The sequence below is a fragment of the Elephas maximus genome, chromosome 1 (genome assembly GCF_024166365.1).
Source record: "Elephas maximus indicus isolate mEleMax1 chromosome 1, mEleMax1 primary haplotype, whole genome shotgun sequence".
Taxonomy (NCBI): Eukaryota; Metazoa; Chordata; class Mammalia; order Proboscidea; family Elephantidae; genus Elephas; species Elephas maximus.
In genome coordinates this window covers 78,861,481-78,888,700 of record NC_064819.1, presented here as the reverse complement: position 1 = coordinate 78,888,700, position 27,220 = coordinate 78,861,481, and the positions used below count along the sequence as shown (strand labels likewise).

The 27,220-nt window shown below is 39.1% G+C and overlaps 2 protein-coding genes across 2 annotated transcripts in view; one reads left to right on the top strand and one right to left on the bottom strand.

Moving 5' to 3' along the window:
- Positions 1 to 2,453: 2,453 nt before the first annotated feature.
- LOC126077361 (histone H2B type 1-H) overlaps positions 2,454 to 27,220 on the bottom strand; it is a 26,775-nt gene continuing 2,008 nt past the window's right edge. The window contains exons 2-3 of the mRNA XM_049886622.1: positions 11,105 to 11,599; positions 2,454 to 3,842 (exon numbers count right to left, since the gene is read on the bottom strand). Of these exons, the coding sequence (XP_049742579.1) occupies positions 11,206 to 11,586 (381 nt within the window). The 5' untranslated portion in view covers positions 11,587 to 11,599 and the 3' untranslated portion in view covers positions 2,454 to 3,842; positions 11,105 to 11,205. The remainder of the gene's footprint in view (positions 3,843 to 11,104; positions 11,600 to 27,220) is intronic.
- On the top strand, positions 11,815 to 12,327 carry LOC126077338 (histone H2A type 1-D). Its single transcript, XM_049886587.1, has one exon. It carries the CDS (start codon positions 11,865 to 11,867, stop codon positions 12,255 to 12,257), a length of 393 nt encoding a protein of 130 aa, XP_049742544.1. The 5' UTR covers positions 11,815 to 11,864; the 3' UTR covers positions 12,258 to 12,327.

Sequence of the window (27,220 nt, the reverse complement as noted above, 5' to 3'; positions counted from 1 at the left end):
TGGTAAAATTCTACATTATATATATATATATGTGTGTGTGCGTGTGTGTGTGTACACACACACATATACTACACCTTCTCCTCACTTGTCCACTCTTCCATTGTTTTAGTCACCTAGTGCTTCTACAACAGAAATACCACAAGTGGATGGCTTTAACAAACAGATGTTTATTCTTTCACAGTCTAGTAGGCTAGAAGTCCAAATTCAGGGTGTCGACTCTAGAGGAAGGCTTTCTCTGAGGGCTCTGGAGGAAAATCTTTGTGATCAATCTTCCCCTGGATTAGGAGCTTCTCCCTACAGGAACCCCAGGTCCAAAGAACGTGCTCTGCTCCCAGTGGGGCTTTCTTGGTGGTGTGAGGTCCCTCTGTCTCTCCGCTCTCTTCTCTCTTTTATATCTCAAAAGAGACTGGTCAAGACACAATCCGATCTTGTAGAGTCCTTCTTCGTTAACGTAACTGCCTATCCCATCTCATCAACATCATAGAAGTAGGATTTACAACACATAGGAAAATCACACCAGATGACAAAACGGTGGACGAGCACACAATACTGGGAATCATGGCCTAGCCAAATTTATACACATATTTTTGGGGGACACAGTTCAATCCATGACCCTTGTTATCTGACTTTTCACTTTTACTACAATAATAAAAAATCTACTATCTGATTGTTTTGTGCATTAACGACTTATGTCTGGCATTAACAAACATACAAGGTGAGGGTAACACTGGCTATGATGGTTAAGGTTATATGTCAATTTGGGCGGCCTGAATTTTCAGTGGTTTAGCAGTTACGTAATTTGACAGTTATGTAATGATGTAGTTATCCTCCATTATGTAATCCGATGTGGTCTGTCTGCATTTTCACATTATGCCAATTCATACAACGACCTGGTCTTTGGAACCTCACCATGTTGGTAACTGAGGAGATAGTATACACATACACACAGTGCATTATATATACTGGCATCAACACACCACAGATTTCAAATAATTTAAATCATTTAGTGTATGTTCTCTGGCCCAATCAAAATAAGTTAGAAATCCATAATGAAAAGATAACCAGAAAATCCCTTGTTTGGAATTTAAAAATATCCTTCTAAGTAAGTTTGGGTCAAGGAATAAATTACAATGGAAATTAGAATATATTTTGAACTGGAAAATAATGGAACTACTACATAATAAAACTCATGGGATGCTGTTAAAGCCATGCTTAGAGGTAAAAATATAAATGCATAAGTTAAAAAAGAAGAAAGGGTTTTTAATTAATCAGCTAAGCAGCATATCAAAGAGTTAGAAAAGAAGAACAAATTTAACCCAAAGAAAGAAGGAAAGAAAAAATAATTATGGGAGTGGTAATTAATGTTGTTGAAAGTTTTAACAATTGGATTTCCTCCGTCTTGTACCAGGTGCTGCCTGTGCTCTCTTACTTCCAGTGATGGGTCCTCTTTGCCAGGTGATCCATTTCCAAAACTGCGTCTTAGTGCCTGCTTTGTCAGACCACTCCTGGTATCAACTATCTCAGGTTTTGTTCTCTGGGAAACCAACGGAGGCAGTTTAGTACACATGCGTGCAGGATGTTTATTAAGGTGATCCCTGAGGACCAACACTTTTTTAAGGTATTGAAAGGAAGTAGGAGAGGACAGAGAGAGAAGTCAAACGGTGATGTCCAGCCAATGACTACCTTGGCCAAACTCACAGATAACTCTGGAGCTAGAATGAGCCACCTTTCCCAGTTGTCCAGAGCTGGACTGAGGTGGCCTGGCCTTTATACTCCTACATTCAATTCATTGTTTGTGGACCACCGCAGGAAGGGAAGTGACCTTGGGTGAGGCAGTACTCTTTAACTGAGATACTCATTGATGGGGTTGACAGATGGAGGCTGTCTGCCAATAACACTCCCAGCAGCAGGGGTAAGAAGCCCTTCATTGAAGGGGGATCTGGGTGGCAGTCACATTGTCTACTTTACTTAGGTTGCTATGTGCCATTTTTTTTTTTAATATTTATTCCACAAGGACACCAAAAAGTACAAATACAATAACTGGTCAATTTTGATTATTCTAATCTCATGGTACAGAATAACAGTGAGATGGATGGAGAATACAAATAGATTCAATCCTTTGAGGTTTTAACTATATAATCCATGAGCCAAAATATATTTTATACACACATACACTGAAATACACACACACACATATTATGGTACAATTATTTTAATTGAATACAGCATGGAATTTCAATTTCTTAGAGACTTTTGGTCAAATACAGTTATTCATCGCTTTAATATTCTACTGGTTTATTTTCAAAATCTCAGCTAAAGTGTAGGAAAAATTGCTAAATTAAGATAAAATTATAATGCAATTGAATTAACATCAAGAATTATTTTTAATTGCAACCAATGTCAGAAAACAATTCATGTATCAATTTTCGAATGAAAAACTAATTTGCATTTCAACTTTCACCAAAAACACAATAACATTAAAAATAATTAAAAAAGAATTATTTTCAAAAGTCCAGTGTTATACAACTTTACCTCATAAATTTGAGTGAAATGATACACAGTTCATATACAACTTCCTCCACTTATCTGTCAATTTTTGGTACTGTGGGGGCTTGCATGTTGCTGTGATGCTGGAAGTTATGCCACCGGGATTCAGACACCAGCAGGGTCACCCATGGTTGAAGGGTTTCAGCTGAGCTTTCAGATGAAAATGACTAAGAAGAAGGACCCTTTGGCAGTCTACTTCTGAAAAGAATTAACAAGTGAAAACCCTGTGAATAGCGGGGGGAACATTGTCCGACCTAGTGCCAGAAGATGAGCCCCCCAGTTTGGAAGGCACTCAAAAGATGACTGGGGAAGAGCTGCCTCCTCAAAGTAGAGTCGACCTTAATGACGTGGAGTCTAGATTTCAGGACCTTTATTTGCTGATGTGGCATGACCCAAAACGAGAAGAAACAGCTGCAAATATCCATTAATAATCAGAATGTAGAATGTATGAAGTATGCATCTAGGAAAATTAAAAAATTGGAAATAGTCAAAAATGAAATGGAATGCATAAACATCAATATCCTAGGTATTAATGAGCTGAAATGGACTGGTATGGCCATTTTGAATTGGACAATGTTGGGAATGACAACTTGAAGCGGAATGGCATTGCATTCATCATCAAAAAGAACATTTCAAGATCTATCCTCAAGTACAATGCTGACAGTGATAGGATAATACCCATATGCCTACAAGGAAGACCAGTTCATATGACTATTCAAATTTACACACCAACTGCTAAGGCCAAAGATGAAGAAATTGAAGATTTTTACCAACTTCTGCAGTCTGAAATTGATCGAACATACAATCAGGATGCATTGATAATTACTGGTGATTTGAATGTGAAACTTGGAAACAAGAAGGATAGGTAGTTGAAAAATATGACCTTGGTGACAGAAATGATGTCGGAGATTGCATGATAGAATTTTGCAAGACCAATGACTTCTTCATGGCAAATGTCTTTTTTCACAAACATAAACAGTGACTATACACATGGACCTCGCCAGATGGAATATACAGGAATCAAAATGACTACATCTGTGGAAAGAGACGATGGAAAAGCTCAATATCATCAGTCAGAACAAGGCCAGGGGCTGATTGCAGAACAGACCATCAGTTGTTCATATGCAAGTTCAGGTTGGAACTGAAGAAAATTAGAACAAGTCCACGAGAGCCGAAGTATAACCTTGAGTATATCCCACCTGAATTTAGAGACCATCTGGAGAATAGATTTGACGCATTGAACACTAATGATCGAAGACCAGGCAAGTCATGGAATGACGTCAAGGACATCATACCTGAAGAAAGCAAAAGATCATTAAAGGGTCAGGAAAGGAAGAAAAGACCAAAACAGATGTTAGAAGACACTCTGAATCTTGCTCTTGAACGTTGAATAGCTAAACCAAAAGGAAGAAATGATGAAGTAAAAGAACTGAACAGAAGATTTCAAAGGGCACTGGAGAAGACAAAGAAGAGTATTATGACATGAGTCGGAACCAACTCGGTGGCACCTAACAACAATATAAAACTTATATAGTTCCATATTCTTGAAACACTGTTTCAAAAGAACCAACTAGTAATAGACACTGGCACATTTGGATTATAGCATATTTTAGGTGCAACTCCATATTCATATCACATATACCCCTTTGCCGTGGAGTCCATTCCTACTCATAGTGACCACATAGGACAGAGTAGAACTGTCCCATAGGATTTCCAAGGCTGTAATTTTTACAAAAGTAGACTGTCACATCTTTTTCTTGCAGAGGGGTTGGTTGACCTTCTTGTTAGCAGATAAGCACTTAACCACTGTGCCACCAGGGCTCCTTATATAACTTGATAAACCAAAAAGCCTGTTGCCATCGAGTCCGGCTCATAGCAACCCTATAGGACAGGGTAGAACTGCCCCATGAGGTTTCCAGGGAGCGGCTGGTGGATTTGAACTATTGACCTTTTGGGTGGCAGGCAAGCTCTTAACCACTGTACCACCAAGACACCCTATCACATGTACATACTCCTAATATTAATTGAGGTAACTGTGTAACTTTAGAGTTTTTTTTTTTTTCCTTAGACAAGAACAAAGACTTTAGAAATTTACCATTATAGAACATTTTATTCTTAGGAAAAACATGAATCCTTGCATGAATAGGCCATGCCTATACTCTCGATTTTGTATTCTGAAATAATTTCATAATTAAAGCAGACATTATATACAAAGTAATTTTTAAAGGCTTAAAACTCTCACACACACACACACACAAACCCTTTATTAATGGATTTTTTCTTCATTCTAAACCTCTGAGGAAATCCTCGGGGAAATATTTTATCTCAATGTTTTATTATAACATACATGTAAATTATTCATTTTACTGTCATGTCGAATGTAAAAAATCAGAAATTTGGAATTACAAATCACCTAAATTAAAAACAAAATACAATGTAGTTTCCAAAAAGATGTAGGCCATACATATTTAGCTTTCATTCTGAGGCCTTAAGCAAAGATTCAAAGTAGTTTCCACCCCCCGCCCCATCTCAAGACCTCAGGCTTGAGAAGCTTTTAATGGTCAGCCATTCATTTATGTCCTGGGCATATGAAATTTGAACAAAAGGGGAATTCTGCATCAGCTGGTCAATTGGTAGAATAGTGTAAATTTTTTTGTTGTTGTTGTTCTTGTGTGACAAGGTAGTTCATAAATTTACTAACTAAATAGATAAGAAATATATAAATGACTATATGGCACTTTGTCTTTGCCTTTTAATTTTGTTTTTCACAGTGATAACCTATAATGCTACCTAATTTTTATTTATTCCTTTTGTGAAAATGTGACTATAGTTTTTTGAGTAATTCAAAAAGAAAGCTCTGGAAAGATACAAAGATTGGTCTATATAATCTGTTATTGTTTTGACTTCATATCACTTTAAGTGGCTTTCAATTTTAATCTTTTTTTTTTTTTAGATTCTTTTATGCAAAATTCAATTACGCTTTCTAGGCAAAATTTCCTCCACTTTAGGATCTTGGCAGTGATTCTCCTAGCAATGGTGATTGTTGAAAGAAAAGATCTTATGTTGTTGAAATGTGTTTGATAGGCTGAGATTTAGAAGAAAGAACTAGAGATTTACTCACAGCACAAAGAAATCTCCTAGAGCAGAGGAATAAAGAACTCATTGATGATACCTTAAATGCTGAAAGGAAACTTAAAGACCATATTGTTAAACCCCTGCTCTATTTACAGTTAAAGACCAAAATATCAAAGACATGAAAAACCGGTGAAATTGTGCACTACAGATTAGTAAATAAGCACAATTAAACCAGTGTATACCCTTTTTTTTTTTTTTTTAATACCTTGCTTAATGGATAATCCATCCCTGGTTCCTTTGTTCAATCTGCAGTCTAGTCTTGGTAAACACACCATCGGTCAGGAGACTTGATGCCGTGAGAAAGAGACCAGATGTTTGAACTTTGGACACACTTGATTCACATGGTGTGGTCCTTCCAATTGGACTGAACACTAAACTGTTAACTTGCTCATCTTTTTCCCCTTGCTTCTTTCTTGCTGTATGTTTTCAACTGACTTAATAAAAAGTGTGAAATAAAGTATATGATTCAAACATTTTAATTTGGTCTGTGAGCCTTTCCGTGCTGTGTCCTCCTGGGATAGCCTGCCTGGTAGTGTACTTAGAGACTACCAGGGCATCAATCGTCATATGATACCAATAAGGGCCCCCTCACACAACAAAAATATGGGAGAGAGCCCCTTGTAAGCAACCTACAGGAAGTGGGGAAAAATAGTGGAGAAGCATTTTGGTTAGAGGAAAAATTAAGTGCAAAGGGGCTGGGATTATTGAGTACTTCATGTTCATTGATCCCTAGGAATATTTCTGTGTGTGCTCAAATTTGTAGGAGTTGATAGGAAAAATTATTTTATAGTTATTAGCAAGTGTGGAAATTTTTCCTTTTTCTTTTTCTTTTCGGTGCTATATATCTGCTCTACCTTGTGCAGCCTCCCAATATGTGCCACCTTTATGATTTGATGACAATATCAAAAAAGGTGAGCTTCTGAAATAAGTGTTAAAAGGGTATTAGGAAATTGATAAACTTGTTATCTGCAGAAATCATACACATTTGAGAGGACGGAGATAAAAGATGAGATTCAGGTGTTTTTCACACCAAGCAATCTAAAATGTAACTAAGTTGTAATTAAAATAATGTAATGTGCTCCATACAATGCCATAACTGAAAGAGAGTAAACTGCATGGAATTGAGAAGTGAGTGACAAAGAATTAAGCTTAGTCACCGTGTGCTCTGATTCCAAAGAGAAAAACGTAAATTTCTCTAGGCTGCAGAAGGGTCATTTTACTCATGAGAGACAGCTTTAAGAAATGTCCTTTAGGGTTTAATTCTTTCATCTATTTCTATGTTCCAATCACCTCCTTTCAGCTCTCAAATTGTTCTTTAGGGAAAAAAATACAGAAAAAATTACTTTGGGTAGATTATGCCAATTAAGGTATAAATTCCAACATAAAATAATAAAGTAACATCTTGGTTTGAATTAGCTTAAATCAATTTCCCCAAAGCTGATCAGCAATGGCATAACTTAATCAAGACTTTTCTGCAACAGAGGGCTAGACACTTGGCTCACAATGGTGCAAATAACCCACAAGACGTACCTTCGAGTTCTCTCCCCCCTCCCCCCTCCCCCCGTTTATGAATTTTAACTTTCTAAAGAATGAAGTTATCTGGCACCTGATGTATGAACTTTGTATGAAGGGACCAAATTCTCTCTGCATGCTTTCTTCCACTCTGCCCACAGATTTTACTGCCTCCCTCCACATATTCTTCTAGATACCTTTTCCCTGCTGACAAATTCAAGTAAGTCATTTAAGCAGTCTCTGATAGCTAAAGGCTTAGAATATATATACATATACATCCTGTGTATGCAATTTTAGTAAGCAACAGCTTCTGTAATCTTTATCTTGAGCCTGGAGAAAGTGTTTAGGTTTAATTCAATCTCTCTAAATCTTCTTCCAAACTCTCCTGAATTTTGATCTGCTAATACCCTCATTCTGTAAAATAAAAACAATGCTAGAATTAAATGCTAATTACCTGCATTAGTGAATAGGATTAGAGACATCCATACTATGACAAATAGTGATGAAAAAACCAAATGTATGGTTCTGTTGTGCATAGGGTCACTATGAGTCAGAACCCACTCGACGGCACCTAACACAATGACATGGTTAATTTACTGCCCTCAAACATTTTGGGAATGAGTTGGTAGAAGAAGTGAAGATATACAAATGAAGAAGGTAAAATCTCTGGTCTAACAGAACACACACACAAATGCATACTAGATATACAAAATACAAACACAGACATAACACACACAGAGAACTGCCAGAGAGCTGCCACAAAGAGGTGAGAAGCTTAACGAACATGAGGTTTACAAGAAGTGGAGGACCTGAGAGATGACAAAGTTCAACCAGGCCAGGACAGTCCGGAGCTTCAAAGAGTCCTTGAGACTTGAATAGGCCTTGAAGGATAAGTTAAGATTTACATATCTGGCAAAGGAGGGGTGAACAGCATTTAATTAAGTGGATTTCATGAAGTACAAATTCAATCAATTCTGTGTTGCTTGCAGATTCAATTACACCAAATAATGTTAAAAAAAAAAAAAAAAAAAAACCTGAAATTAAGACCCATCACAATCCTTCAAGAACTCTCTGGGAATCAAGATTCTTGGTCTAGGGAACTTAGTCTATAGATTCAAGACCAGGGGTTTTGGAGACTGGCTGCTGAATCTTAATTTTCGCCGAAGCCTCGAGCTTTCGAAGTTACAGGATTTTTAATGACCTCTGTGAGTTTTCTTTTTCTCCTCCTCCTGCCCCCCCGCCCCCCATGGAAACCCTGGTGGCGTAGTAGTTAACTGCTAGTAGTGGTTAAGTGCTACGGTTGCTAACTAAAGGGTTGGCAGTTCGAATCCGCCAGGCGCTCCTTGGAAACTCTATGGGGCAGTTCTACTCTGTCCTATAGGGTCGCTATCAGTCGGAATCGACCCGACGGCACTGGGTTACTGGGCTAGGCCTGCCCCTCCTCTCTAAAAGAAATTAATAATATCTACAGGGACATTGGTGGTGTAGTGGTTAAGTGCTACGGCTGCTAACCGAAGGGTCAGCAGTTCAAGTCCGCCAGGCGCTCCTTGGAAACTCTATGGGCCAGTTCTATTCTGTCATATAGGGTCTCTATGAGTCGGAATCGACTCAACCACAACGGGTTTAGAGGGACATTATCAGGTTTGGAGTTCTCATGTATGTTTTCTTTTATGACAAACTACATGATGCTTAGAACTTATTTTACAAGAGGGTTTTCCCCCTCTCTATTTTTCAGTACGGTATGTGATATATGAGAGGAATATATGTAACATACATTTAAGGTATAAAGCAAATTATATCAAACACTTCTAGCCCCGAAACAAGGGTGTGGCCAACAATTTTATTTACCTTGGTGCTTTTCCCCCATCCCCTGGCCCTGCCTTTATCACCAAGATAGACATCCTCTTGATTTTTAAAATTAACCAGTCTCATTAAAATAAAAAAAAAAATTATAATTACACACACATGCTTCTATATATGCTTAACTAACAGACAATTTGGTTTTACTTTTGACTTTTGACCCTTATAAAATGTTATATGCACCTTGGGTGATTTAACATGTTTCTGAAATTCAGTCATTGTAGTTCAATTACTTTCTCTGCTGTATGATATTCCATTGTGTGAATATACCTCAAAAATGTATTTATTATTTTGACTGTGAACATGTTGTTTCCAGTATTTTGCTGTCAAGAACAGCACTGTTTCATTGTTGCTTATCTCCTTTTGCATGTGTGCAGAATATGGTCTCATGTAAACACCTTGGAATGAAGTTGTTGGGTCACTGGAGCACCCTAACTGGATTAAAGATATCTTCACAAAATTGCAGCAAACAACTCAGTGTGGAGGCGTTCCCAAGCTGATTCCCGGCAAAGATCAAAATAGTTTTAAATATGGTATTAAGGATTTTAAATAGGAAGTTGGATTTTGATTTTCTGAGTTAGGAGTGGGGTGGGGAAGTGGGAAACAGCCCTTCTGCTTATTTTCTTTTGAAATTTCTTCCAGTTCATAAAAGAAACCTGTTGCTGTCGAGTCGATTCCGACTCAATGCAACCCTATAGGACAGATTAGAATTGCTCCATAGGGTTTCCCAGGAGCGGCTGGTGGATTTGAACTGAGGACGTTTTGGTTAGCAGAGGTAGCAGGCCATAACTCTCAGCCACTGCGCCACCAGGATCCCTTCAAGTTAATAAACAGTAAATTCAGTAGTAACATAGTGAGAAAGAAGACATGGAGCTGAACCCTGCCAGGAAAGTGACATTTAAAATCTTTCCTCACAGTTAATGCTTTCCCAGATAATGGGGAAAAACTGCCCAGAAGGTGGAAAATGTGTTTTAAAAGGGAGATTGAGGATAGGAAGTAGAAACAAATTCCATCCCTCAAGAGGAATTTCACTCAGAAATGTGGGTGGGTAAGATGTCAGGGTTCCTCCCACCAGCACACAGAGCCTGGAATCCTTACATGCGATTCCCTCATCAGGACAGACGCACAAAGAGAAACCGATGGACAACTTCAAACTACCCGCGCAGCGTCTGGATTAGCCATTGACACCAACTCGTCTCACGATTGGTGGCTTGCGAGTGTTTGAATCCGGTTCCAACTTTCTTTCCTTGTCTATCTTAAAATTTTGCATACCTAAGCTCAGGAACTCATCTATTGGGTCCCTATGAGTCGGAATCGACTCGAGGGCAGTGGGTTTGGTTTTTGTTTTTTAAGCTCAGGAAGATGGGAGAGCCAGCATCGCCCCAAAAGTAAATGATTAAAAGAACGCTTAAGGCAATCTGTATGTCTACCTTGTTGTGTGCCGTCAATTCCGACTCCTGGGGACCTTATAACACAGCATAGAACTCCCCCATAGGACTTTCTAGGACCGGCTGGTGAATTCGAACTCCCGACCAAAATGTTAGCACCCTGAGCTCTAAACCACTTGTTTACCTTACTATTTATTAAGCTCCTAGTATTCTGACTCATAACAACCCTATAGGACAGAATAGAACTGCCCCATAGAACTTGCAAGGAGCGCCTGGTGCAATCGAAGTATCGGCCTTTATGGTTAGCAGCCGTAGCTCTTCAACCATGATGCGACCAGTATTTCCATAGGGCTTCGACGGCACTGGGCACTGGGTTCGATAGTAGGGTATGAATGAAAGTGAAGACTGTCCAAAGGAAACATTCTTACCAGGATAGTAATTTAATGATCGGTAGACTGGTTTGGGATAAAGGGTTTTAAATTTTTCCCACACTGGCTTTCTGTGAGGCTAATCCTGACGCTTTTTGATATAAAGCTATATAAAATTTTCTCGAGCTCTGCTGCAGTACCTATTACGTTGTAGCTTAGTCATCTCTAATGACATCCAGATAAGTAAACGGAGAAAAGTAAATTGTTTCCTTCTAACAAGTATAAATCACTTACCGACAGTTAAGAAAGTGCCAGTTCTCTTTGGAAGAGAGAGTGGCTCTGAGAAGAGCCTTTGGGGTGTGGATGGGGCCGGGTCGATCGCTCCTCACAGGAACTCACTTGGAGCTGGTGTACTTGGTGACGGCCTTGGTGCCCTCGGACACCGCGTGCTTAGCCAGCTCCCCAGGCAGCAGCAGGCGCACGGCCGTCTGGATCTCCCTGGACGTGATGGTCGAGCGCTTGTTGTAATGGGCCAGGCGAGAGGCCTCACCAGCGATGCGCTCGAAGATGTCGTTGACAAAGGAGTTCATGATGCCCATGGCCTTGGAGGAGATGCCAGTGTCGGGGTGGACCTGCTTCAGCACCTTGTACACGTAGACCGAGTAGCTTTCCTTGCGGCTGCGCTTGCGCTTCTTGCCGTCCTTCTTCTGCGCCTTGGTCACCGCCTTCTTGGAGCCTTTCTTCGGGGCCGGAGCGGACTTAGCCGGGTCAGGCATGGTTGCAGGTTAACTGCGAAGGAGATAAACAGGAAAAATGAACGTGGGGCTGTAAATGCTTTATACATTCCTGGACACGTCACGATTCCTGGATACGTCACGATTAACTTTGTCCAATCAAAATCAGTGTATTTCAAAACCACGATTCCATTGGTTTAAGTGTAAGTGTCTCTTTAACCAATGGCAGAGCTTCATTTTCGCGCCCGGCAATGTGTATAAGTACCGCAGATTAAGGTTTTCCACCTCAGTTTGCTCAGGCTAGTGACTACTGCCATATCATGTCTGGACGCGGGAAGCAGGGAGGCAAGGCTCGCGCCAAGGCTAAGACTCGCTCTTCTCGGGCTGGTCTCCAGTTTCCAGTGGGCCGTGTGCACCGCCTGCTCCGTAAAGGGAACTATTCCGAGCGGGTCGGGGCCGGCGCACCGGTGTACCTGGCGGCGGTGCTGGAGTACCTGACTGCCGAGATCCTGGAGCTGGCGGGCAACGCAGCCCGTGACAACAAGAAGACACGCATCATCCCGCGCCACCTGCAGCTGGCCATCCGCAACGATGAGGAGCTCAACAAGCTGCTGGGCAAAGTCACCATTGCACAGGGCGGCGTCCTGCCCAACATCCAGGCCGTGCTGCTGCCCAAGAAGACCGAAAGCCACCACAAGGCCAAGGGCAAGTAGAAGTCGGGATTGCTTTCCAACAACTCAAACCTTCCATTCAAACCAAAGGCTCTTTTCAGAGCCACCCACTTTATCACTAACAAGAGCTGCGCTGCACAATTTCATCCAATAGCTAAAACTTTGTTGTTTTGAAATACCTCTTATACCTGGGTTTACTATAGAGGAAAAACAAAAGAAGAGAAGCCAAAAAATAATGGAGGGTTGCTTAGGGATATACAGTTGGAGCAGTGAGTAACCTTTTTAAATCGCTTATATACCCTGAGCATAAAGTTATTTTTTAATCCTTACCCAGAGCCCCTGAATTCTAGAAATCGGGTAAACTCATCAAAATACGGACCTTTATCTCCCTGTGATTCCCTCTGCAGGATTCAATGTCCATCTAGGGCAAAACTTAATGCACTGAGTGTTGGGCCTACCTTCCCCTCCCCTCCTAATTCACTCAAATCCTAGTACTTACCTACGTGGTAAACCAGGCACCCTGCTAAAGAGGACTACAATGGTATTTCAGATAGGTAACATCCCATCTTAATGGGAGTTTCAAGGACTGTTTTAAAAAAAATGATAAAGGTGGTGTGGAATTACATTATGAAGAGAAGAGCATGTCAACTGACAATAAATGTTATAAAAGATGGACATTGTGAATCGTATTCTTTACCTTACTTGCCAGGGTCATAAAGTCTGATTCCTGTCAATGGTTTTTACTGCCTCTTTCCCTGGCCATCATCACTCTCCATGCCCTCCCTTCAGAGTCACCCTAGCTAAAAAAAACTGGCTAGAGGCCCTTCAATTCCTCTCCACTTCACATACCAACTAATAACTACTTTTCCTCATGAAAACTTTTTTTTTTAATCTCCTACCTAGTTTTGCTATTTCTTGAATTTCTATTGCATTTCTAGTTCATTGTAATCAATTTACTTTCTGAGTCTCTTAAAATACTTGTACTACTTTTAAATCTCAACTGCAATCAAATGCAAATAATTTTCCTTTGAATAAAACAATGACCACAGCAATTAAAAAAAAAAAAAAACTGTTGCTGTGAGTCGATTCCAATTCATAGCGATCCTATAAGACAGAGTAGAATTGCCCTGTAGGATTTCCAAAGAACGGCTGGTGGATTCTAACTGCTGACCTCTGGGTTAGCAGCCATAGCTCATAAACCAAAAAAACCAAACCCTGTGGCATCAAGTCGATTCCGACTCACGGCAACCCTATAGGACAGAGTAGAACTGCTCCATAGAGTTTCCAAGGAGCGCCTGGCAGATCTGAACTGCCGACCTGTTAGTTAGCAGCCCTAGCACTTAACCACTACACCACCTGGGTTTCCGCCATAGCTCACAGGAGGTAAATAATACCTTTTTTCTTTTTTTAATCTTATGATCGTTTTGATGACCATTTGACGTTGGATGAACCGAATTCTGATCTCAGTGAACCAAATTATTCAATTGTTTCCTCTTTTAAAAAGTCTTCTGTATTACTGTGTGTATAAATTTTAAACAGGAGGCCTTGTGGCACAGTAGTTAAAGTGCTTGGCTGCTAAAAAGATCAGCAGTTCAAATCTGTTCAAAACTTGAAATTTCAAGTAAATGATATATCTCTTAGGAAGGCCAATGAGTTCTTTCTAATTTTAATAATAAAACATGCAGTTATTATTGATGTTAATGATGTAATTACTAACATCTGCTTAAATGCATAGTTTCTACTCCCCATAAGAACCACCGCACTGTTAAAATCATGCCATTATATTTATTGGTGAAATTTATGTAAAGACTACAATCAATAAATCCATAACCAAAAAATTAACAAATGAATGTAAATTTTCATATTTTAAATAAAACATTCAAGGGTGATATAGCATTGTTCATAATTCCACACATTAGCTGATTTTTTTCAATTGACTATTGCTCCAATCTCATTGGATAGAGCACCTACTATTCTCCTTTGGAAACCCTGGAGGCATAGTGGTTAAGTGCTACATCTGCTAACCAAAAGGTCAGCAGTTCATATCCACCAGGTGCTCCTTGGAAACTCTATGGGGCAGTTCTCTGTCCTATAGGGTCACTATGAGTCGAACTCAATGGCAACGGGTTAGGTTTGGTTTTTTATTCTCCTTTATCTTATACATGAGATAAACTATATGCATATCAGGAAAAATAATAAAACTTGTTTTTAAAAAGGAAGACAACAATACTTGCAAAAAAAATCTTGATAAAACTGTTTAGATAGTTCTAATTGCAATTAGAACATGAAGAACTATTTAGAGTGCACCCTGTCATTTTCATAAGAGATAAAGTTCACTTTTAGTGGCTGTTATAGATTGAATTTTGTCCCCCCAAAATGTGTTGTAAATCCTAACGTCTATGCCTATGGTTATAATCCCATTTGGCAATGGTTTTCTTTGTTATGTTAATGGACAGGATTAGTGTGGGGCCTGTTTTGAGTCAATCTCTTTTGAGATATAAAAGAATTTAAACAAGCCAGAGAAGCAGAAATTGGGGAAAATGACTGCCATGCCACTTGGGGATCACCAAGACGCCAAGGAATAGGAGCTGAAGAGACAAGGTCCTTCCCAGAGCTGACAGAGAGAGAAAGCCTTCCCCTTGAGCCGGCACCCTGAATTTGGACTTCTAACCTCCTAAACTGTGAGCAAATACAATTTTGTTTGCTAAAGTCACCCACTTGTGGTATTTGTGTTATAGCAGCACTAGATAACTAAGTCAGTGGCCAAAGATTTATGGAAGCATTATTTAAACTTTTTCTTTCTTTGCCATTAATTTGTCTCTCCACAGTCTCTGGACAAACATAAAGGCACTTTGCAGTTTCTTCCCATACTAGAGTTAACGTGTACCTTATCCACTAGTTTACAAACTCCCTCTGGGTGGAGAATGGATTTTATTCACCTTATATTTGCATTCCCCCTAGACCCTACATCTACGAGAAGGCAACAGAATGTAGTCACTAAATTGTGTTAATTTCATAAAAATAAAAATCTTTATGAAGAAAGGAATAATATAAAATAAAAGCTAAAAACAAATTGTAAACTAAATGTGGTTGAGTTTGCATGGAAGTCTATAGGTTTAAAGTAAAATGTGAAGGCTATTAAATGAATTCAAAAAAAGGTAAACTGGAGGAGACAGCCTTAAGATCAAAGAGATCAGAGGGGCAAAGACCAGCTGAAAAGACTTAAACTGCAGAAAATCAGTCAATAGACCAACTGTCTGATCTGCAACCGAGCATGGGGATGGTGCAGGACTGGGCAGCATTTAGTTCCAATGTGCCTGGAGGGCCCGCTCAATGGCACCTAAGAACAACATCACGTAGATACAGTAAATCATTTGGGGAAAGGTTGATCTGGATGTTGGTCTACATCGTGCTTCCTCTTTCAACCTTTCAGTCTCACATTTAAATAAAATGCTACTGAGGTTTATTAAATATTAATTATCTGGCCAAATAATGAAACAGCTTAAATGAATGATTTGGGGAACCAGTGCTTTGGAGAAATGTAGGAACTCTGGCATGCGGTAGGAACTAGGGACCGAGATTAAGGGATGCCCAGGGCACATACACATTTCCAGGGCTTCCCGCCCCCCCCAAAAAAGCTTTTTTAACTCCATTTCCCCTAAAGTTCATTTTTTGTGCTTTTATAACTTTCTCCTCCTTCAGACTTTTTGTCTATGCTTACTATTGCAACTGTTTATATGAAAATGTTAGCTTTATTAAGCAGATTGCTAGGCCTGCCTTCCAAGGTGCCTCTGAATGCATTTGGTCCTCCAACCTGTCAGCTAGTAGTCCAGTGTTTAACCTTTTGCATGGAACTCCCTGTTTAGCTATTAAAATGCCAATTAAAAGGTGTTTCAAAACATAAAATACCTGGTAAAGATTTACATACGTACATTAGAAATTTGCACAGAAGAATAATAGATGGTAGCTGTTTATTTTGTTTCAGCCTAACCTAATAAACATTAAAAATAAATTTTAATCAAAGGCAAATTGTAAAGAAAATATATAAACACATGTTTAAAATGAATGTTGACTCTGTTAAGAATAAGTAATAATAACTACCATAAAAATAAAAATATAGTAAATATTAATTATAGTAAGTTTTTACTTACAGAGGTTGGAGGATCAAAGACACTCAGAGGCACCTTGAAGGCAGGCCTAGCAATCTGCTTGCAAAAGGTCACAGACTTGTAAACCCTATGGAGCAGTTCTACCCTGACACACATGGTGTCTGCGTGAGTCAGAATCAACCTGGTGGCAACTAAGAACAACAACTATAAAGTTGGAAATGTAATACTGTAGTTAAACATATGTGGAGAATTATCACATTAAGGAGCTCATGGTTACTCCCTTTACCAAAGTAAATATTACAGTAAAAACTTACTACGAAGTAGGCTCTGTGCTAAGCATTTTGCTTAAATTATGTCCATTAAATCTTATAGTAACCCTATAAGTACGTGTTACTGTCCCAATCCCACTTTATAGATGAGGAGCAAAAATGAGCAAGTCAGTTGAAGTCAGTAGAGAAGGTTTAATTTAAAAACAGGTTTTTTCTAACGCCAAAGTTTGAGCTCTTAACCAATCTCTAAAGCAAACCACCGAAGAACAAGAGTTTACAACGGAATAGGTATAAAACGCAAAAAAAAAAAGAACCCGTTGCAGTCGAGTTCATTCTGACTTATAGCGACCCTATAGGACAGAGTAGAGAACTGCTCCATAGGGTTTCCAAGGAGCGCCTGATAGATTGAAACTGCCGACCTTTTCATTAGCAGCCTTAGCTCTTAACCGCTACACCACCCCGGTTCCCAGAAGAGTCATAAGAGTGTTAAAATTTTCATTTATGTTAGAATTTTAAAACTCCACAGTATAACCCTGGCTTGTAAAAAATACATATATATGCAAATAAAATTATTTCAAATGACATATATAGATCAATATTATATTGTTAAATTGAATTATCTTTGAGTCGTGAGACTGTAGATGGTCCCCTCCTAATCTGAATTTTTAAGTGTTCAAACATGAACAAGGTTTGCTTTTGTAGTAAAATAAGTAAACCTTATTGTATAGGAGCCACAAACATTACTTGGGTTATTATGAATCAAAAAGATATTTATTTTCAAATTTCATGAAATGATTCTGCGATTTCCCAGAAAAAAAATCTTAGTGAAACTAGCTTAAATTTTAGAAAGAAAAATGAGGACAAACCTGCAGTATCAAATTGTGAAGCCTCTAATTCTGCTACAATTTATAACGTTGATGCAATAAAAAAGAACAGAATTTTCAGTAATGGTTCCAAGTATAGTGAACAGGTAAATTTATGTTAAATGTGGACAAGATAAATTATTAAAAATGCAAAAACTAGCTCCTTGATGAATCGCTAAGGAATTGGTTAAAACTACTAAGGAGAATTCAAAAGAAGGAATAAGGAGAAAGTAAAACTCACTTTTTTGAAAATTCTTTAGATAAGGCAAATTGATTAAAATATAATCAATGCTACAAAAGTCCTTATACAGCATTATCTAAATTTCTTAGGAAATATTTAGGTGTGTATTTATTGGTTCACCAAAATATTGGCAGTAGTTGTTCAGGTGTGGTGGGATAATGGGTTATTTCCTTGTTTGTATTGTTTTGAATTTTCTACAGTATTAGTGTTTTGCTTTTGCATTGAAAAACAAAATTTTAAAGCCTTAATCCTTAACGCAAAACCACAATAATAGTTACCGTGTTAAAACACACAGGACAAGGAAACAAGGCTTTCTCCGCCCCCTTAGATTTCCCGCCCCCTCCACGGCGGGATTTTCCGTCTCTTTTCTTGAGGTTCTCAGTTCGGTCCGACAACGGACCTATAAAGACTGCCGCGGCCAGCATCACTCCAGACTAGTACCGCTTGGTCTGTCTAGTCATGTCTGGTCGCGGAAAGGGTGGGAAAGGCCTTGGTAAAGGCGGAGCCAAACGCCACCGTAAGGTGCTCCGTGACAACATCCAGGGAATCACCAAGCCCGCCATTCGGCGTCTGGCTCGGCGTGGTGGTGTCAAGCGCATCTCTGGCCTCATCTACGAGGAGACCCGCGGGGTGCTCAAAGTTTTCCTGGAGAACGTTATCCGTGACGCCGTCACCTACACCGAGCACGCTAAACGCAAGACGGTCACAGCTATGGATGTGGTCTACGCGCTCAAGCGCCAGGGGCGCACCCTCTACGGCTTTGGCGGCTGAATGCGCTTTTTTCCTTAACAAAAAGGCCCTTTTCAGGGCCCCCATCATCTCACCTAAGGAGCGGTGATGCTGATTGCTAGGACCTTTTACTGCCCCTTTTGGCATGGTTCCGACTCATAGGGACCCTAAGGGGCAGTAAAACTTCCCGGTAGTTATTTCTAAGGAGCCGCTGGCGGATTTGAAGAGCAGACCTCTTGGTTAGCAGCCTACCTCTTAAACACTACGCCACCAGGGCTCCAGGGTACCCACGGGAGAAAGACCTGGCGATATGCCAAGTATATTAGCACACTAGTAAGCTAATAGAATATTTAGAGGCAGGTTGCCAGGTCTTTATCCCTCGGAGCAGCTGATGGGTTTGAACCACTGACCTTTCATCGGTTAGCAGCTGAGCACTTAACTAAAGCGCTATCAAGGTTCCTGTAGAAGATTTAAAGGTTATGACACCAAGTTATTGCAACAACCTCCCCTGCTCCTGCCAAAAACACACACAAAAAAAAATTATGGTCCTGAAGACATTCAAATCAATAACTACAGTCGGTCAAAATCCCAAGGAATAAAGAATTTAGTCAAAACTTAGTGAATACTCATGAAATTAACAAAAATTAGCAGAGACACTCTTCCAGTATTTAAAAACAGCTAACTTAGGGTTTCATCTACAGCCTACTCATATCCCAAATTCTTAGAGCTCTAAAGATGTCTGAGAAAATTCATAGACACAAAATATAATCTTCCTGTAAGAAAGGAAAAAGAGTTACACTGATCGAAGCCAGAGAAAGTATCTTTATACTCAACTGTGGGCCAGCAGAATCCCTAGGGATGCCCAGGTAAAAGCCTGCTGGAGCCAATTGAACTGCTTTGCAGAGGAGTACCCCATATACTGTTTAAGCCCAGGAACTCCTTTTGGTTTCCAGGGTGAATCTCAGGTGGCAATCTCCTGAACTATTAACTAAAAGTTCTATTTCTGTAAGACTGGGGGTGGGGGGAAAGGAAAATAATTAGCTTTTACAGTAACTCCTTATCTATCTGGGCCAAGCTGCCGCTCAGTTACTGGCTTATTCATTTTTATTTTTCCCTTTCTTACACTTTCTTAGAAGATTCACAGCTTACTAAAATGTCACACTGTAACAAATCTAACATTAAAAAGGAGATAAAAGAAGCAACCCACAAAGTTACTACACACTTCAAAAAAAGTTGATGAGAAAAATATCAAACAGCAAAAACAGCAGAAAAGTTTTGGACACCAGATGCCTAAGCCAAAAAAAAAAAAAAAAAAAAAGACATTCTGTATGTTGTTTGGAGAATGCATTGAACCCCTTCATTTCACCAAGAGTTAACCTTCTGAAGGTCTGGTATCATTACAGCTTCGCATTGGTTTTTTGTATAATTTTTGACAAATCTCTCATTTCAAAAGAAGAAAAAAAAATCTGAGTATTCTGTGCATAATTTAAATAATATTATTATAGCTAAAATTTTAATAGTTTCTTATCTTTTGAAACCTATGACTTATGTTCATATCCCGATGTAATGAAATATTACCATTTCCAAATCAAGGCCACAGACATTAAAAAATAAAACCATTAAGCCGTTATTTGTATCTAAACTATCTTTGGCGTTTCCCAAGTAGCCACTAGGCCACACAAAATATTTGTTCTCACATTTTATAAGAAGGTATACTTTATATTTTTAATTAGCAGTACACAATTATGAGAGCTGTCCTGTTACATATTGTACAAGATGAAAAAAAGGCTGGCAAATCAATAAAGGAAAATACACCTCTAAATTAATTAGGTAAAGTGTTACTAACATAAATGTTACCACTTATACTTGTTAAATTGTATAGAACATGTTCACATGAAAGACTAATACAAAAACTGCCAACAAACTGATTTTGTTCCTCCATATAAATGCCCTTGTCGTTTGGTGGCAAACACTATCAGAAGGCCCTGGATGTTTATCAATGTCCTCAATATTCATAGCATCATACCTAAAAAATATGATTCTATCCTTCTCCATATCGCTAATGTTGATTTATATAATAAATCAACCAGACATATACTGTCTTATCATCAACAGATGGCTCTTGCTTTTCTCTACATTTATCTAAACATCCCTGCTACAAAATACAAATCTCCAGAAACATCAAAAGTAGTTTAATAAAGGACTGTAGAGATACCCGTCAGACTTTACCACAGGGCTGATTTAATATTTTTCCAGGACATCATGGAAGTAGATTCTCAACCCAAGACCATCAAAGCAAGAAATAATCACTTAGGACTGATGAACTGACTTCATTGTGGCTGCTCCTTGGAAACCCTATCGGTCCGTTCTACTCTGTCTTATGGGGTCACTATGAGTGAGAATCGACTCAACAGCCCTGGGTCTTTGGTTTGAAGTTTTTTTTACTAATGCCTTGGTAACATACATTTAGTTGCTCTCTTTTTCCAACTGACTCCACAAAATTTGAAAAAATATTCTATAAAAGACCCGATAAATTGTCAGGAAAACTTAAGAATAATGATTCTGTAGAAAATATATGATATATATTGATTGGCTCTGCAAAACACTAAGACTGATTGAATATTATTGAAAATGTTTTTATTAAAACTCATTACTTTTTATCGGAATGTAGTAATTAACATAAGAACTCATTTGTCTTCCTAAAACAAGCAAGCCTTTATCTCTCTTCAAAACAATATAATTAAAACAGACCAAGTAGAACAGAACATAAAATGTTAAATACTTTGTTACAAAATACATGTCCAAGGGACTGATCACATTTGATAAAAATCCTTGCTGTTGGTTTCCTGACATTTTCTCAGAATAAAAGTGTTGGATTGTCCAAAACTTGAAGATGCTATTCATCATATTTGTAATATGTACTTCCAGACTGTCATGTTTTAATGTGCTGTCAGTCGGTCTTAGTTTTTGGACATCTCAGAGAACACAACTTAATGACTTTAATAGGTGGGCATTTACAGAAACAATCTTTCAAATAAGGATGCACAAAAGATATGTGAATGGTATGAGATCAACACCAAAAAAGGAACTTTGGTGTTGGGAAGATAATTAGAAAAGATAAAAACAAGATGCAATGCTTGCAGCTACACCTCACCTCAAAGTTGGGAGAAGACAACTGCAATTCACACCCTTTGACTTTTGAAAAGACTGGGCTAATTGTTTGAAGAAGCTATGTCATATTGCTAGCTATAAATAATAATGGTGGTTTAGAGTTTTAAATTTATCTGAAAGATGGATTAAAGAACTGGAAATTCTAGGGGTGGACTGAAAAATGCATTTCTTATACTATTTGAGAATTTTCAGTTCTGCTATTTTTTTTTTTTTGCTATAGGAAGAAGCAAATGTAATGGATGAAACTCATAAGGTGTTAAGTATAGATAAGTAGTTAGTAAGTAGATCATGTATGTGTTAAATGTATAGAGAAAGGGATAAAGGACCAACAGATATGTAACATTCATGAGGCATTCATTATGCATGAGACAGCTGGACATTAAATATGAATGAGACACTTGTGAGACATATATACAGCACTAAATATACCAGTTGGAGCCCTGGTGGTGCAGTGATTAAGCGCTACAGCTGCTAACAAAAAGGTTGACAGTTCAAATCCACCAGCCGCTCCTTGGAAAGCCTATGAGGCAGCTCTACTCTGTCCTATAGGGTTGCTATGAATTCGAATAGACTCAACGGCAACAGGTTTGGTTTCTTGGGTTATTGAAGCCCTGGTGGCACAGGAGAACTGTGATCCATAGGGTTTTCACTGGTTGGTTTTTCATAAGTAGATTGTCAGGGCTTTCTTCTGAGGCACCTCTGGGTGTGTTCAAACCTCCAAACTTTTGGTTAGCAGTCAAGAGTGTTAGCCATTTGCACCACCCAGGGACACCGTTAAATATACAAGTGGCACTAAATATTCATGATGCACTAAGTATACATGAGACATGTAGTGTGTTCAATATTCATGGTGACTTAAACCAGCTACCCACTGATGACATCCATTCTGACCCCACCTGTCCTTTGCCCCAGAAACCCAAGGCTATTCAGCAGGGTCTTAGTTATCTAGTGCTGCTGTAACAGAAATACCAGAAGTGGATGGCTTTAACAAAGAGAAATTTATTTCCTCACAGTAAAGTAGGCTAAAAGTCCAAATTCAGGGCGTCAGCTCCAAGGGAAGGCATTCTCTGTCTGTCTGCCTTCTCATTAATGTTCCCCCGGACTAGGAGCTTCCCTGCACAGGAACCCTGGGTCCAAAGGACACCCTATCCTTCAGGCACTGCTTTCTTGGTGGTATGAGGTCCCCCTGTCTCTCTGCTTACTCCTCTCTTTTATATCTCAAGAGATTGCCTAAAGACACAACCTAATCTTGTAGATTGAGTCTTGCCTTACTAACACAATTACCGCCTATCCCACCTCATTAACATCATAGAGTCAGGATTTACAACCAAACCCAAGAAAACCCACTGCCGTCCAGTCGATTCCAACTCATAGCAACCCTATAGGACAGAGTAGAACTGCCCCATAGAGCTTCCAAGGAGCACCTAGGTGGATTTGAACTGCCAGCCTCTTTGTTAGCAGCCGTAGCACTTAACCACTACGCCACCAGGGTTTCTGGATTTACAGCCCATAAGAAAATACAACACATAGGAAAATCATACAATACCAGGAATCATGGCCCAGCCAAACTGATACACACATTTTTGAGGGAACATAATTCAATCCTTGACAGTGAGCTACAATACTTCTCTTTCCTCTTTGATAGAGCAAGTATCTGTCATTGGCCCAGGGTACCTTCCATCTTTGGTCCCTTTTGCTGAAAACTGAACTCAGGTCTTCATAACTATATGATCAGCCTGGATGGCTGCTGTGGCAGATAGAAAGATAGGCTCTACAAACATTGTGTAATCTATGATTCTGCTACTGTGGTCCTTCTGATTGCACCCTATCCTAAGTATTAAAAAACTCCATTTCTTTCCGCCTTGCTTCTTGCTGTGTGTTTAAATTGGTTTAATAAACCATGCATTCCCAAAATTTTAATTTGGTCTGGCGGGTCTTTCTGTGCCATGATTCCTGGGAGAACTTGCCTCATAGTTACTTGAAGCCATCAAGGTAATTTCCACAGATTAGCAGGGAATCAGGAGTGGGAAGCAGGGAAAACATGAAGAGGCTAATGCTAGTAATCTACAGGAGAGATAGTAGTTGCTCACACCAGGGTGGTAGCATGGCAGCATTGAGAATTTGTCAATTTCTGTACATACTTTGAAAGCAAAAAAGAGTATGGTTTCTTGAATGGTTGAAAGTGGGGTATGGAAAAAAGATAAGGATAAAGTTAGAACTGAATGGGAAAGACAGTGAAAGAAAGTTGGAAGAGGAGTATCAGGGGTTCTGTTTTGGATATGCTAAACTTAAGACGGGAATCCTGGTGGCATGGTGGTTAAGAGTTTGGCTCCTAACCAAAAGGCTGGCAGTTGTAATCCCAAAGTGCTCCTTGGAAACTCTATGGGACAGTTCTACTCTGTCCTATATGGTCGCTATGAGTCGGAATCTACACGACCGCAACGGGCTTTTTAAGCTTAAGATGTTTACTAAATATCCATGTTAATAAAGAAAGTAGGGAGTTCGATATATGTCTGAATGTGAGAGAGGCTTGGGCTAGAGATATAAAATTGGAAGTCATTAATGTACAGATGGCATATAAAGCCTGAGCCTAGTGAGATCTGCATGGGAATGAGTGTAGAGGAAGGAGGAGCAAAAACTTAGCTCTGTGGCTCTTCAACATTAACGGGTTCGGGAGAAGTGGAACTAGCAATGAAGACAAAGCTACTGGAAAATAGAACCAAGTAAAGAATATATAAAAAACCAAAACCAAACCCGTTGCCGTCCAGTTGATTCCGACTCATAAAAAAATTTCTTGTTTTAAAATGGGAACCAGTTGGAGCTGGACTCACAAGGACTTGTCACCTGGGCCCTGAGATACAAAGACTATTTAGCTAGGACAATCTTGGAAAACATCTTTTAGGGAATCTTTCACATAAACAAATCATAAACAACACAAAAGACTCACATATTTCCACCCTTATCTTTTTCTGTTAGCATTTGGTGAATAGTAAGATTTGTTGGCCCAATGAAGACCTTCCTGACTGTCTTACTGAAACCCATACCAATGATTATTAAGAAAATTCAAAATGTAGAATCACAGTGATTAAGCAGTTTCTAGCCAATCTGTGAAAAGGTGAAGCTTTCAATGGTTTTGCCCCTTTGTAATGTCAATATATATGGATCATTCTATAATATTCCTTGGACTTGGGCAGACACGGTTCTGGCAGCATTCTTACTCATTTTCCCACTTTGCTTATTGTGTAGTATTCTTTGGACTTGGATAGACATGGCTTTGGCAGTATACTTATCTATCTGTTTCCTATGTTGCCTCTGAACATATGTGGAATAAAATCTTGCATTTGGCTTTACTAAGCTTTGTAGTGTTTTTACCCTAGAATACATCCCTAAAGATTTCAGCCTTGAAAATCCTATGGGACAGTTCTACTCTGTCCAATAGGGTCACTATAAGTCAGAATCAACTCCATGGCAGTGGTTATTTTTTTTGGATACTGTCAGTGGTAGACCTCTCCTGACTATACTCATAAACAATCCTTTACCAGTGTAGAGTCCTGAATAACCACTGAAATTGCCAAATCTGTGTTGATACATTCTAATTCTCAGGGCATTTAGTCAAGTTACCGTTTCCTGTTTGCTAAGGTTTTGGTGTGAGTAAAGACTATGGTTTGTTTTCAGGGGCTCTTTCCCTAGTATAACCGGAAAGAAGAGCCAAGCAGCTGTCTTGGGTTTGTAATGTCTTAACTCCAACTGCCGAACCTTGTTTACAGCAAAACCTATTTATGCAACAACCTTTAAGCCATCAGTAGTGAAGCCATCAAGCATAGGTAAAATAAACCCATGAGTTTTGATCTAAATCCTTTAGGAGAAAAATAAGAATTTGAATTCCTGGATGGGACATGTATAAAAAATACTCTCTTTGAAATGAAGAATAATTTGCCCTTTGTCTCTTAATGTGGGTCAGAGTTTTGGGATGAGGGTGTAGCTGCTTTTGAGTGTGTCCTCTTACTTAAAGCTGACATTGATAAGAAGGTGACAGTAAAACACTGATATTCCCCCCTCCCCATTTGAAAAGTCCTGTGGGACCGGGAGGAGCCCTGGTGGTTAAGAACTTGGCTGCTAACCAAAGGGCTGGCAGTTCAAATATACCAGCCTTTCCTTAGAAATCTTATGGATTCTCTGTCCTGTAGGGTCACTATGGATCAGAATTGACTTGATGGCAATGGGATTTTTTTTTGTTTCTGTTTTTGGTGAGACCAGGTATCAATGGGAAGTGCTAATGAGACATATTTGAGGTTACCCATTTCTAGAGATTCTAATTTAACTGGTCTGGGGAAGAGCCAGTTATTGACATTTAAAACAAACTTTCATCAGTGATTCTTATTTGCTGTCAGGTCAGAGAATTTAAAACAAACTTTCATCAGTGATTCTTATTTGCCGTCAGGTCAGAGAATCTCTGGTCCCTGTAATGTCTGGGTTTCTTTTTGGTGGTAAAATTCTACGCTATGCAGAAAAAAGAGATGAGATTAATAGAAAGGCAGTGAGAACATGGAGTTAGGGAAAGACAAAAACCATAACAAAACTACTCAGTCACGCTGTAGGTGGCCATCCTCAGAAGAGTATGGAAGGCTCCTCCTGCCTTTCACTTAACCACCCAGAATGTGACTACGAAAGCAACAAAGCATGTGACATTGTGGGAATAATCAAGAAAATCTCTCAATTTGACAAAGTTATTTAAAAAAATGTGTTAATGACACTAGGGTATTTCTTATTGCTCAATTAGAGAGACGGGGGAGACTAGGCCTCTTTTAAATCCAAGTACACAATGGCTGAATCTTGAGGACTGGAAAGTGGTTGTTAGAAAAGGTTGCTGTCATCTAGGGGTCACAAAGTCAGATGCAATTAGGGGCCGGGCATAAACGAGTAATAACAAGAAGTGATTCATATTGTACTTATTGTGTATCAGGCACCGTACTAAGCACTTTTCATTTATCAACTCATTTGACTAAGCTAGGCACTGTTATCATCATCGTCACACAAATAAAGAAAATTGAGGCCCAGAAAGGATATGTAACTGTACTCAAGTTCACACAACTAGAAAATGATTGGTATAGGTTTGATTTCAAGCCTTCGGCTTCCAATGCCCGTGGAAACATTTCACCATGTTGCAACACTTTGGTAGTAAAGTTGTAAAACAGGCGATTTACATCTTAACTTTTTTTTTTCATTCGAAACAGAATGATTATTCTTTATGTCCAAAAAAACTATGTGAGCCCACTTAGCAGTGCCAGGTCTAACAATTTTTCCAGAGGTAAGAAAACTATACATTATTCATATAAAATATCTTTCTAAAATAACTGACAAAACGATTTTAAAAAGACCTGTGTGAAAAAAACACATCTGCACTCCATAAGTGGGGCCATAAGTTTTTCACTTTTGGCTTAGTGGTTAAGTGCTATGGCTGCTAACCAAAGGGTCTGCACTTCGAATCCACCAGGCGCTCCTTGGAAACTCTATGGGGCAGTTCTACTCTGTCCTGTAGGGTCACTATGAGTCAGAATCGACTCGACGGCAGTAGGTCTGGTTTTGTTTTGATTTTACTGTATATAAATCAATGTTACTGTAA